At 33.7% G+C, this 11,400-nt stretch overlaps 3 protein-coding genes across 3 annotated transcripts in view; 2 read left to right on the plus strand and 1 right to left on the minus strand.

The window, feature by feature from the left end:
- The window catches only part of LOC105126617 (GTP-binding protein Era-like protein), a 9,300-nt gene extending 3,890 nt beyond the window's left edge, over positions 1–5,410 (minus strand). The window contains exons 1-3 of the mRNA XM_011027537.1: positions 5,001–5,410; positions 4,768–4,913; positions 3,884–4,024 (exon numbers count right to left, since the gene is read on the minus strand). Coding sequence (XP_011025839.1) covers positions 3,884–4,024; positions 4,768–4,913; positions 5,001–5,349 — 636 coding nt within the window. The 5' untranslated portion in view covers positions 5,350–5,410. The remainder of the gene's footprint in view (positions 1–3,883; positions 4,025–4,767; positions 4,914–5,000) is intronic.
- Positions 613–3,499, plus strand: LOC105126616 (DEAD-box ATP-dependent RNA helicase 16-like). The gene is made up of 6 exons (XM_011027536.1): positions 613–943; positions 1,024–1,275; positions 1,357–1,485; positions 1,804–1,904; positions 2,110–2,224; positions 3,099–3,499. Exons 1-6 carry the CDS (start codon positions 719–721, stop codon positions 3,318–3,320), a joined length of 1,044 nt encoding a protein of 347 aa, XP_011025838.1. The 5' UTR covers positions 613–718; the 3' UTR covers positions 3,321–3,499.
- A 1,343-nt stretch (positions 5,411–6,753) lies between the features above and the next one.
- Positions 6,754–11,400, plus strand: part of LOC105126718 (P-loop containing nucleoside triphosphate hydrolases superfamily protein) — a 6,977-nt gene continuing 2,330 nt past the window's right edge. The window contains exons 1-8 of the mRNA XM_011027676.1: positions 6,754–7,093; positions 7,175–7,426; positions 7,508–7,636; positions 7,955–8,055; positions 8,260–8,374; positions 9,293–9,424; positions 10,209–10,274; positions 10,434–10,613. Coding sequence (XP_011025978.1) covers positions 6,869–7,093; positions 7,175–7,426; positions 7,508–7,636; positions 7,955–8,055; positions 8,260–8,374; positions 9,293–9,424; positions 10,209–10,274; positions 10,434–10,613 — 1,200 coding nt within the window. The 5' untranslated portion in view covers positions 6,754–6,868. The remainder of the gene's footprint in view (positions 7,094–7,174; positions 7,427–7,507; positions 7,637–7,954; positions 8,056–8,259; positions 8,375–9,292; positions 9,425–10,208; positions 10,275–10,433; positions 10,614–11,400) is intronic.

Raw genomic sequence — 11,400 nt, forward strand, 5'->3', positions numbered from 1 at the left:
CCCCCCCCCGGTTTAAAATTCGGGTTTTTTTTTTTTTTTTTTTTTCTAATAAAAACCTTTGAGTGCACGTTTATATATTCTTGGAAGTTATACCTAGTTATTAAACCGGCCAAATAAATTGATTTAGGAACAGTCATTTTATGGTAATGCTTGGTCCGGGTTTTATAAAAAATAAAAAAGATATTTGATATAATGTAATATGGTTAAAAACTTATATTAATTCATAACTTAGGTTAAATTTGGTAAAAATCTGTTATTTTTTTTATTTTTTTAAATAATATTTTTTAAAATACAAGGCTAATTTAAATTATCAAACTGTGGTTAGATTGGGAAAATAACTACACTTTTTTTTCAAAAATAAAACTTGTTTCATATATATTTAATAATATAATATAATATATGATATCTTTATAATATTATTTTTTAGTTGAAAATATATTAAAATAATTATATTTTTATTTTGAAAATCAAAACATCAAAATTATTCTAAAAATATAACATAAGAAATAATTTAAAATTGTTTTAAAAAAAACATAATTTAAATAACAAGTCAAACCGAGAAAACAAAAACACTATATTTGAATGAAATTGGACCCTTAAAAGGGTCTTAGTTCAATTAAATAAAACCCGACCCACAAGTCTAAAACCCTTCTCCTCTTCTTCCTCCTCAAAAACCCTAATATTCCCTCCCTCTATCTCTGGCTGCGTAAACTTAAAAATGGTGAAGGCCGGTAAAACTAAAGAGAAAAAGGAAAAAGAGAACAAAGACAACCAAGAAATACAATTAAACGAGGAACCGGATGTAGTAGAAGAAGAAGACGAAGAAGCACGGACCTTTGAAGAGTTAGGGTTAGACCCTAGGCTAATTCGAGCCCTAAACAAGAAAGAAATTAGCATTATGGAGCCCACTCCAATTCAGCGAGTCGCTATTCCTCTAATACTTGTCAGTTTCTTTTTCTTTTTAACTTTTATCTATTTATCTATTTATTCATTTTTGTAATTAATTGTTTTGAATATCATTAGCAAGGGAAAGACGTGGTTGCCCGGGCGAAAACAGGGTCAGGGAAGACATTAGCCTACTTGCTTCCTTTGCTTCAGAAGCTTCTCGGTACGGCTGATTCGAATCGAAAAAAGCTTTCACCTTCAGCATTTATTCTGGTGCCAAGTGGAGAATTATGTCAACAGGTTTATAAGGAGGTTTCGTCGCTGATTGATTCCTGTAAAGTTCAATTGAAAGTTGTTCATTTGACCAGCAACATGCCTGCTTCTGATTTGGTTGGTTAATTAAAAAGTTGCATGTTTATTTTTTAGTGATATTCAGCATAATTGGTTGACTGCTAGCTTGCTTGCTTGCAGCGGAACGCTTTGGCTGGACCGCCTGATATTTTGGTATCTACTCCTTCTTGTGTAGCCAAGTCCTTGTCAGTTGGTGTACTAAAATCGGAATCTATTAATGACTCACTTGAAATTCTTGTTCTTGATGAGGTGAGAACATGGTGTTTGTGATGATGCTTATCATTGTAATTCATTCATGATAGATGGAAGTTGGGATTTCTGATTATAATAGATTGTCTGAATTCAACTAGATTGCATTAGTTAAAATAATGAGATTTTGATGAAAATAACAGTGTTATGTCTATTGATATTGATCGAATACATTTGCTATGTGTGTGCAATTTAGATTTCTACGGTTTCTTCTACCTTCTTATGGATGGACCTTCAGATACTAAGTTATCTATTTCTTAAAAAAGACATCTGCTATATCTTTCCTTGAATGATTCATTAATATCTATTTCTTTTCAGGCAGATCTCTTGTTGTCATTTGGCTATGAAGAAGATCTCAAAGCTCTTACTGCTCTTGTCCCAAGACGTTGTCAATGCCTTCTTATGTCTGCAACATCAAGGTGTGTTGATTATGGCACTCTCTCTCCCTCCTTTTACTTATTGTTTGTTCGTTACCTTCAATTTATACTTTAGCAAGTCTCGAAACTTTCTTCCTTTCATTTTTGCTACCCAATTGAAGTTCATATTAATAAAATGAAGTCTTTATGCTCCTCACTCTTTGATTGAGAGATTTCATGCGTGCTATTTTGGCATCTGTTGTTTCAGTGCTGATGTCGACAAACTGAAGAAGCTCATTCTGCATAATCCATATGTTTTGACCTTGCCAGAAGTTGAAGGTGTTAAGGATGAAGTTATCCCCAAAAATGTTCAGCAATTTTGGGTGAGGAATTCTATAGCCTTTTATGGAGGATATGAGAAGTGATTGCTCCGTTTGAGTTGTTTTTTGTGAATTATTTTGCACCCTTGTTTATTTTATTTTTTGGGAGACTAAAGCATCTATAAGATAAAACAACTTTCAGCTGGAATTTTTGTTCCTCGTTAGGCAGCTCCAGATGGATCTTTGATTATATTTGGCTTTGAGACTGACAATAACATAATTGGCCTTAAACTGAAATCCCTCTGTAATCCTTGGGAACCAGCTAAAAGAAGATTGGAATATAAAGAGAATAAAAAATATACACACTGCCACTGGCTTGCCTCTAGTAATGAATTTAAAGCAAAGCATAAACTACCGCTCCCCATTCAAGTATGGAATTCTACCATCGCACAAGGTTTTATTGAGGGAGGGGAAGAAGGGGCTTTTTAAGATTCAAACAAGTTCCCTCCAGCTCTCATTATAACCAGCCCTTAATCATCTTGTCATCAGCATAAACCCCAAAATTCCCCGTATATTAAATGCTTTCTCCACCTATTAAACTACCCTTAGCTCACAGCATTCAGCCACTGTTGCAGAAACCTTCTGCGTTTCCTGTCTTAATATATATCACATTTGCCACCAAACTTGTCAGTTTAGGTCCAAAACCTGGGTAATGGTGGAGCACATGTAGTCACACTTGTCTTGTCAGGTATCGCATTGACATCACTGTCATCTTGTAGATATCAGAATCTGTCAAAGCAAAACTTCTGGTTATGATTCCTATGGTTTGTCTTATGGACTTTTAGCATTTCTTATCTATATCAATCATCTGAGCCTTGTAATATATGGCTGAACAAGGGTATCGATGAGCTTTACAACTCTTTCATATCGTTTTCAGGTTTCATGTGGCGATCGTGACAAGTTAGTTCATATTCTTGCTCTTCTGAAGCTGGATCTGGTTCAGAAAAAAGTTTTGATATTTACTAATGCCATTGATATGAGTTTCAGATTGAAATTGTTTCTAGAGAAGGTATTCTCAGTTGCTGACTACTTTACTGGGCATCCATTGAATTATTTTAATTCATCTTTGATTTTGAAAATAATTGCTGCTGACACATAGGAACTTGTCTCTTTGTTGAGATATTGGATATTGTATGGGTGAGGTGTTGCACCTATGATGTGAAATGTTGGACTCTGTGCAGTCAAAAAGCTTTGACCTGGGATATAGTCTACCTTTTTTTGCAATATTATATTACCAACTCTGTACAATCTCTTTCTTTATCAATTTTGGACCTGTGTCTCAATATTAGAAGTGCATCAGTAATTGGAAGCTCTACATAAAAAATAATTGATATGTAATTTGCTGTTGATTTTGGCTAATTTAGTAGGATGAAATGCAATCTCATTTATCTTTGATTGTGTATTCTTAATTGCATGTCTGTTACCATTTTTTCAATATTATCTAACCAATCCTCTGCAATCTTTATCTTTACCAATATTGGATTTGTGTCTCAATATGACATGCATCGGTGATTGGAAGCTCTACATCAAAAAAAGTGGGCACATTGTCTTTGAGGTTTCCCACACCTTCTTCCAGCATTTCATCAATCTAATCAAGAAATGGAATTTAGAAGAAAAGTAGAAAGAAAGAACTGCAAATAATTGCACAAACAATTAGCATACCTTTTCAGGCGCTCTGCATGCATCAACAATAACTAGTACGCAGTCAGCATTGATGGCAGCACTCCTAACATTCTTCATCATCATAGAATCCAACTTGTGCATTTTCTTCTCGATAACACCTGGTGTATCATAAAGTATCATCTGCAAGAAAACCTTTCAGTCAGGTGATCCGCATTGAGCAACTAAGCAATCATATATTTAAGTATCATCAATTTTTCTTTGTCTAAAGCGGTAACCTAAACAGTTAAAAAAGCATCATTACAATATTACTTACAATTTATAAGAAAAATATGATTAGCTCATATCTAAAACAACTCAGTCATTCAAATGCTTAGCCTAGAGATTTCAAATTTTCTTTCAATGGTTCTGGTTTTCTTACAAATCGTTTTCCTACATATCTAAAGACCATTCAACACGTCTTCCCACAAGGAGGAACGCAAGCTTCTCATTACAACATGCACAAGCTAAAAGGCATTAACCAACGCAACACTCTACAATAACTAGATTACCCTAGGAAAAATTGTTCAACACTCAGAATCAATTCATGAAAGATGATTTTACTTGTCCTGCAGGCAAAATTGTCATCATATCGTGCAAAACACAACAAACAACCAAATCCAACAGGCAATAGTTGTAGAACGAAGTAAGACACAGCGAAGAATAAAATCATATTTAAAATCTAAAAATCACAACTTTCTACTCTAATGCCCCACTCTGTAAAAGGAAATTAACTCAAACAGCTTTGGGAATTCTGGGTTTCAATTTTCTGACAATGGTTCCGCAATTATTCAACATTACACAACCAAATAACACGATACAAAACACAGACACCCAAAAATAGAAAAAGAAAAAGAAAAAGAAAAAGAAAAAGAAAAATAGGAAACCTGGTAATCTGGAGCGGAACAAATACCAAGAATGCGATGTCTAGTAGTCTGAGGTTTATCAGTAACAATCGACAACTTTTGTCCTATCATTTGATTCGAAAGCGTGCTCTTTCCTACATTCGGTTTCCCTACCACTGCCACGTACCCTACATCACCACAATCCTTCCATCCTTTTACCTAAATTTTGTTTTATTTTAATAATAATAAAAAAAGAAATTCAGTAACTGACTGACCGCTACGATGATTAGAATTGGAGGAATCATGAAAGGCAAGTTCTTCAATCTCGTAATCGTCAAGCAAAGCCATGTTCCTGTCTGGTTTCACGCTTAATGATAACAAACCAGACGACATCTCGTCTTCATCTTCATCGCTGTCGAATTCCAGCTCACTTTCCGAATCTATTTGACTAATCAAGAATTGTTGTTGCTGTTTATTCCTGGCTTGAAATCGAAATTGATTACTTGTTCTTTTCCGTAACTGGTAATGATAATTGCGAAAGAGAAGACTCTTTGATGTTGTAGAGAGGAAGGCTGGTTTTTGTCTTGGAATTTTTGTTGAGAGGTTTAAAGCTACTAGCTCCATTCCTTTTTTGAAGCCGAGCTTTTCTTCTTTCAATGTTTCCTCTCCTCCTCCTCCTCTTTTTTCTTTCAATGTTTCCTCTCCTCCTCCTCTTCCTCTTCTTCCACCTTCTCTTTCAACTGATACTGATACTGCTACTACTGGATAACAACCATCCGTCGTCGTTTTGTATTGCGCGCTTCCATCGTTTCCAATTGTTTCTCGTGCTCTGTCGTTTCACTATAAGAATGAAAAAGGAAATATGTGGGCTGGGCCTCCCAGAAGGACAGTTTAGATTGGATGTGGGCCCATTGTTACAATCCCTACCCGGTTAGAATGTCGGGTTATTGTTTTTTTTTTTTAATAAAAACCTTTGACTGCACGTTTATATATTCTTGGAAGTTATGCTTAGTTATTAAACCGGCCTAATAAATTGATTTAGGAACAGTCATTTTAATATTTTACTTGGTCCGGGTTTTATAAAAAATAAAAAAGATATTTGATATAATGTAATATGGTTAAAAACTTATATTAATTCATAACTTAGGTTAAATTTGGTAAAAATCTGTTATTTTTTTTATTTTTTTAAATAATATTTTTTAAAATACAAGGCTAATTTAAATTATCAAACTGTGGTTAGATTGGGAAAATAACTACACTTTTTTTTCAAAAATAAAACTTGTTTCATATATATTTAATAATATAATATAATATATGATATCTTTATAATATTATTTTTTAGTTGAAAATATATTAAAATAATTATATTTTTATTTTGAAAATCAAAACATCAAAATTATTCTAAAAATATAACATAAGAAATAATTTAAAATTGTTTTAAAAAAAACATAATTTAAATAACAAGTCAAACCGAGAAAACAAAAACACTATATTTGAATGAAATTGGACCCTTAAAAGGGTCTTAGTTCAATTAAATAAAACCCGACCCACAAGTCTAAACCCCAATAAAAAATAAAAAAGATATTTGATATAATGTAGTATGGTTAAAAACTTATATTAATTCATAATTTAGGTTAAATTCGGTGAAAATCTGATGGTTTTTTTATTTTTTTAATATGAGGCTAGTTTAAATTACCAAACTATGGTTGGATTGGGATAATAACTACACTAGTTTTTTTTTTTTAAAAATAAATACAACTTGTTTCATATATATTTAGTAATATAATACATGATATCTTTATGATATTATTTTATTTTAATTAAAAATATATTAAAATATTTTTTATTTTTTATTTTTAAAATAAAAAAATCAAAATTATCCAAAAAAAATAACATAATAAATAATTTAAAGTTTTTTTTTTTAAAAAAACATAATTTAAATAACAAGTCAAACCGAAAAAACAAACACACTATATTTGAATGAAATTGGACCCTTAAAAGGGTCAGTTTTGATGTTTATTAAAAACGGGTCTTAGATCAATTGAATAAAACCCGACCCACAAGTCTAAAACCCTTCTCCTCTTCTTCCTCCTCAAAAACCCTAATATTCCCTCCCTCTATCTCTGGCTGCGTAAACTTAAAAATGGTGAAGGCCGGTAAAACTAAAGAGAAAAAGGAAAAAGAGAACAAAGACAACCAAGAAATACAATTAAACGAGGAACCGGATGTAGTAGAAGAAGAAGACGAAGAAGCACGGACCTTTGAAGAGTTAGGGTTAGACCCTAGGCTAATTCGAGCCCTAAACAAGAAAGAAATTAGCATTACGGAGCCCACTCCAATTCAGCGAGTCGCTATTCCTCTAATACTTGTCAGTTTTTTTTTCTTTTAACTTATTTATTTATTTATTCATTCATTCATTTTTGTAATTAATTGTTTTGAATATCATTAGCAAGGGAAAGACGTGGTTGCCCGGGCGAAAACAGGGTCAGGGAAGACATTAGCCTACTTGCTTCCTTTGCTTCAGAAGCTTCTCGGTACGGCTGATTCGAATCGAAAAAAGCTTTCACCTTTAGCATTTATTCTGGTGCCGAGTGGAGAGTTATGTCAACAGGTTTATAAGGAGGTTTCGTCGCTGATTGATTCCTGTAAAGTTCAATTGAAAGTTGTTCATTTGACCAGCAACATGCCTGCTTCTGATTTGGTTGGTTAATTAAAAGGTTACATGTTTAATTTTTAGTGATATTCAGCATAATTGGTTGACTGCTAGCTTGCTTGCTTGCAGCGGAACGCTTTGGCTGGACCGCCTGATATTTTGGTATCTACTCCTTCTTGTGTAGCCAAGTCCTTGTCAGTTGGTGTACTAAAATCGGAATCTATTAATGACTCACTTGAAATTCTTGTTCTTGATGAGGTGAGAACATGGTGTTTGTGATGATGCTTATCATTGTAATTCATTCATGATAGATGGAAGTTGGGATTTCTGATGATAATAGATTGTCTGAATTCAAGTAGATTGCAATTGTTAAAATAATGGGATTTTGATGAAAATGACAGTGTTATGTCTATTGATATTGATCGAGTACATTTGCTATGTGTGTGCAATTTAGATTTCTACGGTTTCTTCTACCTTCTTATGGATGGACCTTCAGATACTAAGTTATCTATTTCTTAAAAAAGACATCTGCTATATCTTTCCTTGAATGATTCATTAATATCTATTTCTTTTCAGGCAGATCTCTTGTTGTCATTTGGCTATGAAGAAGATCTCAAAGCTCTTACTGCTCTTGTCCCAAGACGTTGTCAATGCCTTCTTATGTCTGCAACATCAAGGTGTGTTGATTATGGCACTCTCCCTCCCTCCTTTTACTTATGTTTTGTCGTTACCTTCGATTTATACTTTAGCAAGTCTCAAAACTTTCTTCCTTTAATTTTTGTTACCCAATAGAAGTTCATATTAATGAAATGAAGTCTTTATGCTCCTCACTTTTCGATTGAGAGATGTCATGCATGCTATTTTGGCATCTGTTGTTTCAGTGCTGATGTCGACAAACTGAAGAAGCTCATTCTGCATAATCCATATGTTTTGACCTTGCCAGAAGTTGAAGGTGTTAAGGATGAAGTTATCCCCAAAAATGTTCAGCAATTTTGGGTAAGGAATTCTATAGCCTTTTCTGGAGGATATGAGAAGTGATTTCTCTGTTTGAGTTTTTTTTTTTCCCCTGATGTGACCCATGTATATTTTTTGTGAATTATTTTGCACCCGCACCCTTATTTATTTTATTTTTTGGGAGACTGAAGCATCTATAAGATAAAAACAACTTTCAGCTGGAGTTTTTGTTCCTTGTTAGGCAGCTCCAGATGGAACTTTGGTTATATTTGGCTTGGAGACTGACAATAACATAATTGGCCTTAAACTGAAATCCCTCTTTAATCCGTGGGAACCAGCTAAAAGAAGATTGGAATGTAAAGAGAATAAAAAATATACACACTACCACTGGCTTGCCTCCAGTAATGAATTGAAAGCAAAGCATAAACTAACGCTCCCCATTCAACTATGGAATTCTACAATCGCACAAGGTTTTATTGAGGGAGGGGGGAGGGGAAGAGGGGGCTTTTTAAGATTCAAACAAGTTCCTTCCAGCTCTCATTATAACCAGCCCTTGATCATCTTGTCATCAGCATAAACCCCAACATTCCCCGTATATTAAATGCTTTCTCCACCTATTAAACGACCCTTAGTTCTCAGCATTCAGCCACTGGCGCAGAAACCTGCTGTGTTTCCTCTCTTAATATATATCACATTTGCCACCAAGCTTTTCAGTTTAGGTCCAAAACCTGGGTAATGGTGGAGCACATGTAGTCACACGTATCTTGTCAGGTATCGCATTGACATCACTGTCATCTTGTAGATATCAGAATCTGTCAAAGCAAAACTTCTGGTTATGATTCCTATGGTTTGTCTTATGGACTTTTAGCATTTCTTATCTATATCAATCATCTGAGCCTCGTAATATATGGTTGAACAAGGGTGTCGATGAGCTTTACAACTCTTTCATATCTTTTTCAGGTTTCATGTGGCGATCGTGACAAGTTAGTTCATATTCTTGCTCTTCTGAAGCTGGATCTGGTTCAGAAAAAAGTTTTGATATTTACTAATGCCATTGATATGAGTTTCAGATTGAAATTGTTTCTAGAGAAGGTATTCTCAGTTGCTGACTACTTTACTGGGCATCCATTGAATTATTTTAATTCATCTTTGATTTTGAAAATAATTGCTGCTGACACATAGGAACTTGTCTCTTTGTTGAGATATTGGATATTGTATGGGTGAGGTGTTGCACCTATGATGTGAAATGTTGGACTCTGTGCAGTCAAAAAGCTTTGACCTGGGATATAGTCTACCTTTTTTTGCAATATTATATTACCAACTCTGTACAATCTCTTTCTTTATCAATTTTGGACCTGTGTCTCAATATTAGAAGTGCATCAGTAATTGGAAGCTCTACATAAAAAATAATCGAGATGTAATTTGCTGTTGATTTTGGCTAATTTAGTAGGATGAAATGCAATCTCATTTATCTTTGATTGTGTATTCTTAATTGCATCTCTGTTACCATTTTTGCAATATTATATAACTAATCCTCTGCAATCTTTATCTTCACCAATATTGGATCTGTGTCTCAATATGACATGCATCGGTGATTGGAAGCTCTACTTCAAAATTAATTGAAATTTGTATTTATGTGGTTGGGTTTCAAGATTGCTGTGACTGAAAGGTGCTGATTTGCCTTATGTTGTAGATAGACAAATGAAGGCTAGGCATCGAATTTTGTTTATTACTTGTTTTTATTTTCACTACTATTCTCATTGGGTAGAACTATTAATCTACACATGCTGTTCTAATGTAGTTGTGTTACTTCTTGTAATCCTCTTGGTTTAGTAGCTTCATCCCATCATTGATGTCCTTGGTTATTTTTCCACAGTTTGGAATAAAGTCTGCTGTTTTAAATGCTGAGTTGCCGCAGAATTCTCGTCTCCATATCCTAGAGGTATGTTAGGTTCACAATTTCTGAAAATTTAAAACACAAATAGTAAGCCAAGGTTGAATGATGGTTTGAGGTTTGAAGGTTCCATGGGTTTTATGACCAAAATTTTGGTTTTTTTTTTTTAAAGTAGCTCATTTAACCTCCTATGCTGCTTGTTTTCAGGAATTCAATGCTGGGCTTTTTGATTATTTGATTGCAACGGATGATAGAGAAACAAAAGAGAAGGAAAAAACCAATGAGGGAAGTCTTGCTGAGACAAGAAAATCAAAAAAGCATGCCAAGCAAAAGTTGGACTCAGAATTTGGAGTGGTGAGGGGAATTGACTTCAAAAATGTACACACGGTAAGCTAGTGATTTTTTTTTGGATAGGTTCTGTTGCTGCAGATGAATTTTTTTTTTTTGGATAGGTTCTGTTGCTGCAGTTCTGCAGGCTTTAGTATTATATTCTATTGGACTGTTGTATCTGTGCTGTTTGATCTATTTTGGAAGATGATCTGTTTAGAAAATAGACTTAAGAGGTTCATTCGTAGATTCTCATGTTTGAAATTTGTACTTTTTTTTGTCTGAGATGCTATGGAAATCTGATGACTTGGGCTACAATGTTTGTATGTTTTCATCTTTGCAAATATCTTCATGTCACAGGGGGTTTGAATGAACATTCCTATCAAGTTAGCAAACAATTAACCATCTTTTGGTTGCTTTCACCTGATGTATAAAATGATTTTTAGTTTAAATTAAAAGTTGTGATGGTTTCTATTCTCCCTTCATCATTTTTGTGCTAGTCTTGATTTAAAATACCACACATTTTTTTAGCAATAACATATTTTCAGATCGAGTTTCTGTTTTCTTTTAATCAAATCACTTGAAAGAATGAGAGGAAGAGAATCTAGGGCCTATAATTTGCATTAAACTAATTAGGTCATCTACTCATGCTTATTGGATTGGACTCCCAATCATTTACTCGATGTCCTCAAATGCCAAATTTTGAATTTAATAGTTAGTTGACACAATGGCCAATTTCTACAAACTACTTTTCTAATATTTAGCCCATTGTGGCATCACAGGAGTGTATGATTTAGGTTATGCTAGAAACTATTGACTATTATTATATCACCATAAAGATCATTTT

This window comes from Populus euphratica, unplaced genomic scaffold, assembly GCF_000495115.2.
Source record: "Populus euphratica unplaced genomic scaffold, PopEup_1.0 scaffold41.1, whole genome shotgun sequence".
Classification (NCBI taxonomy): Eukaryota; Viridiplantae; Streptophyta; class Magnoliopsida; order Malpighiales; family Salicaceae; genus Populus; species Populus euphratica.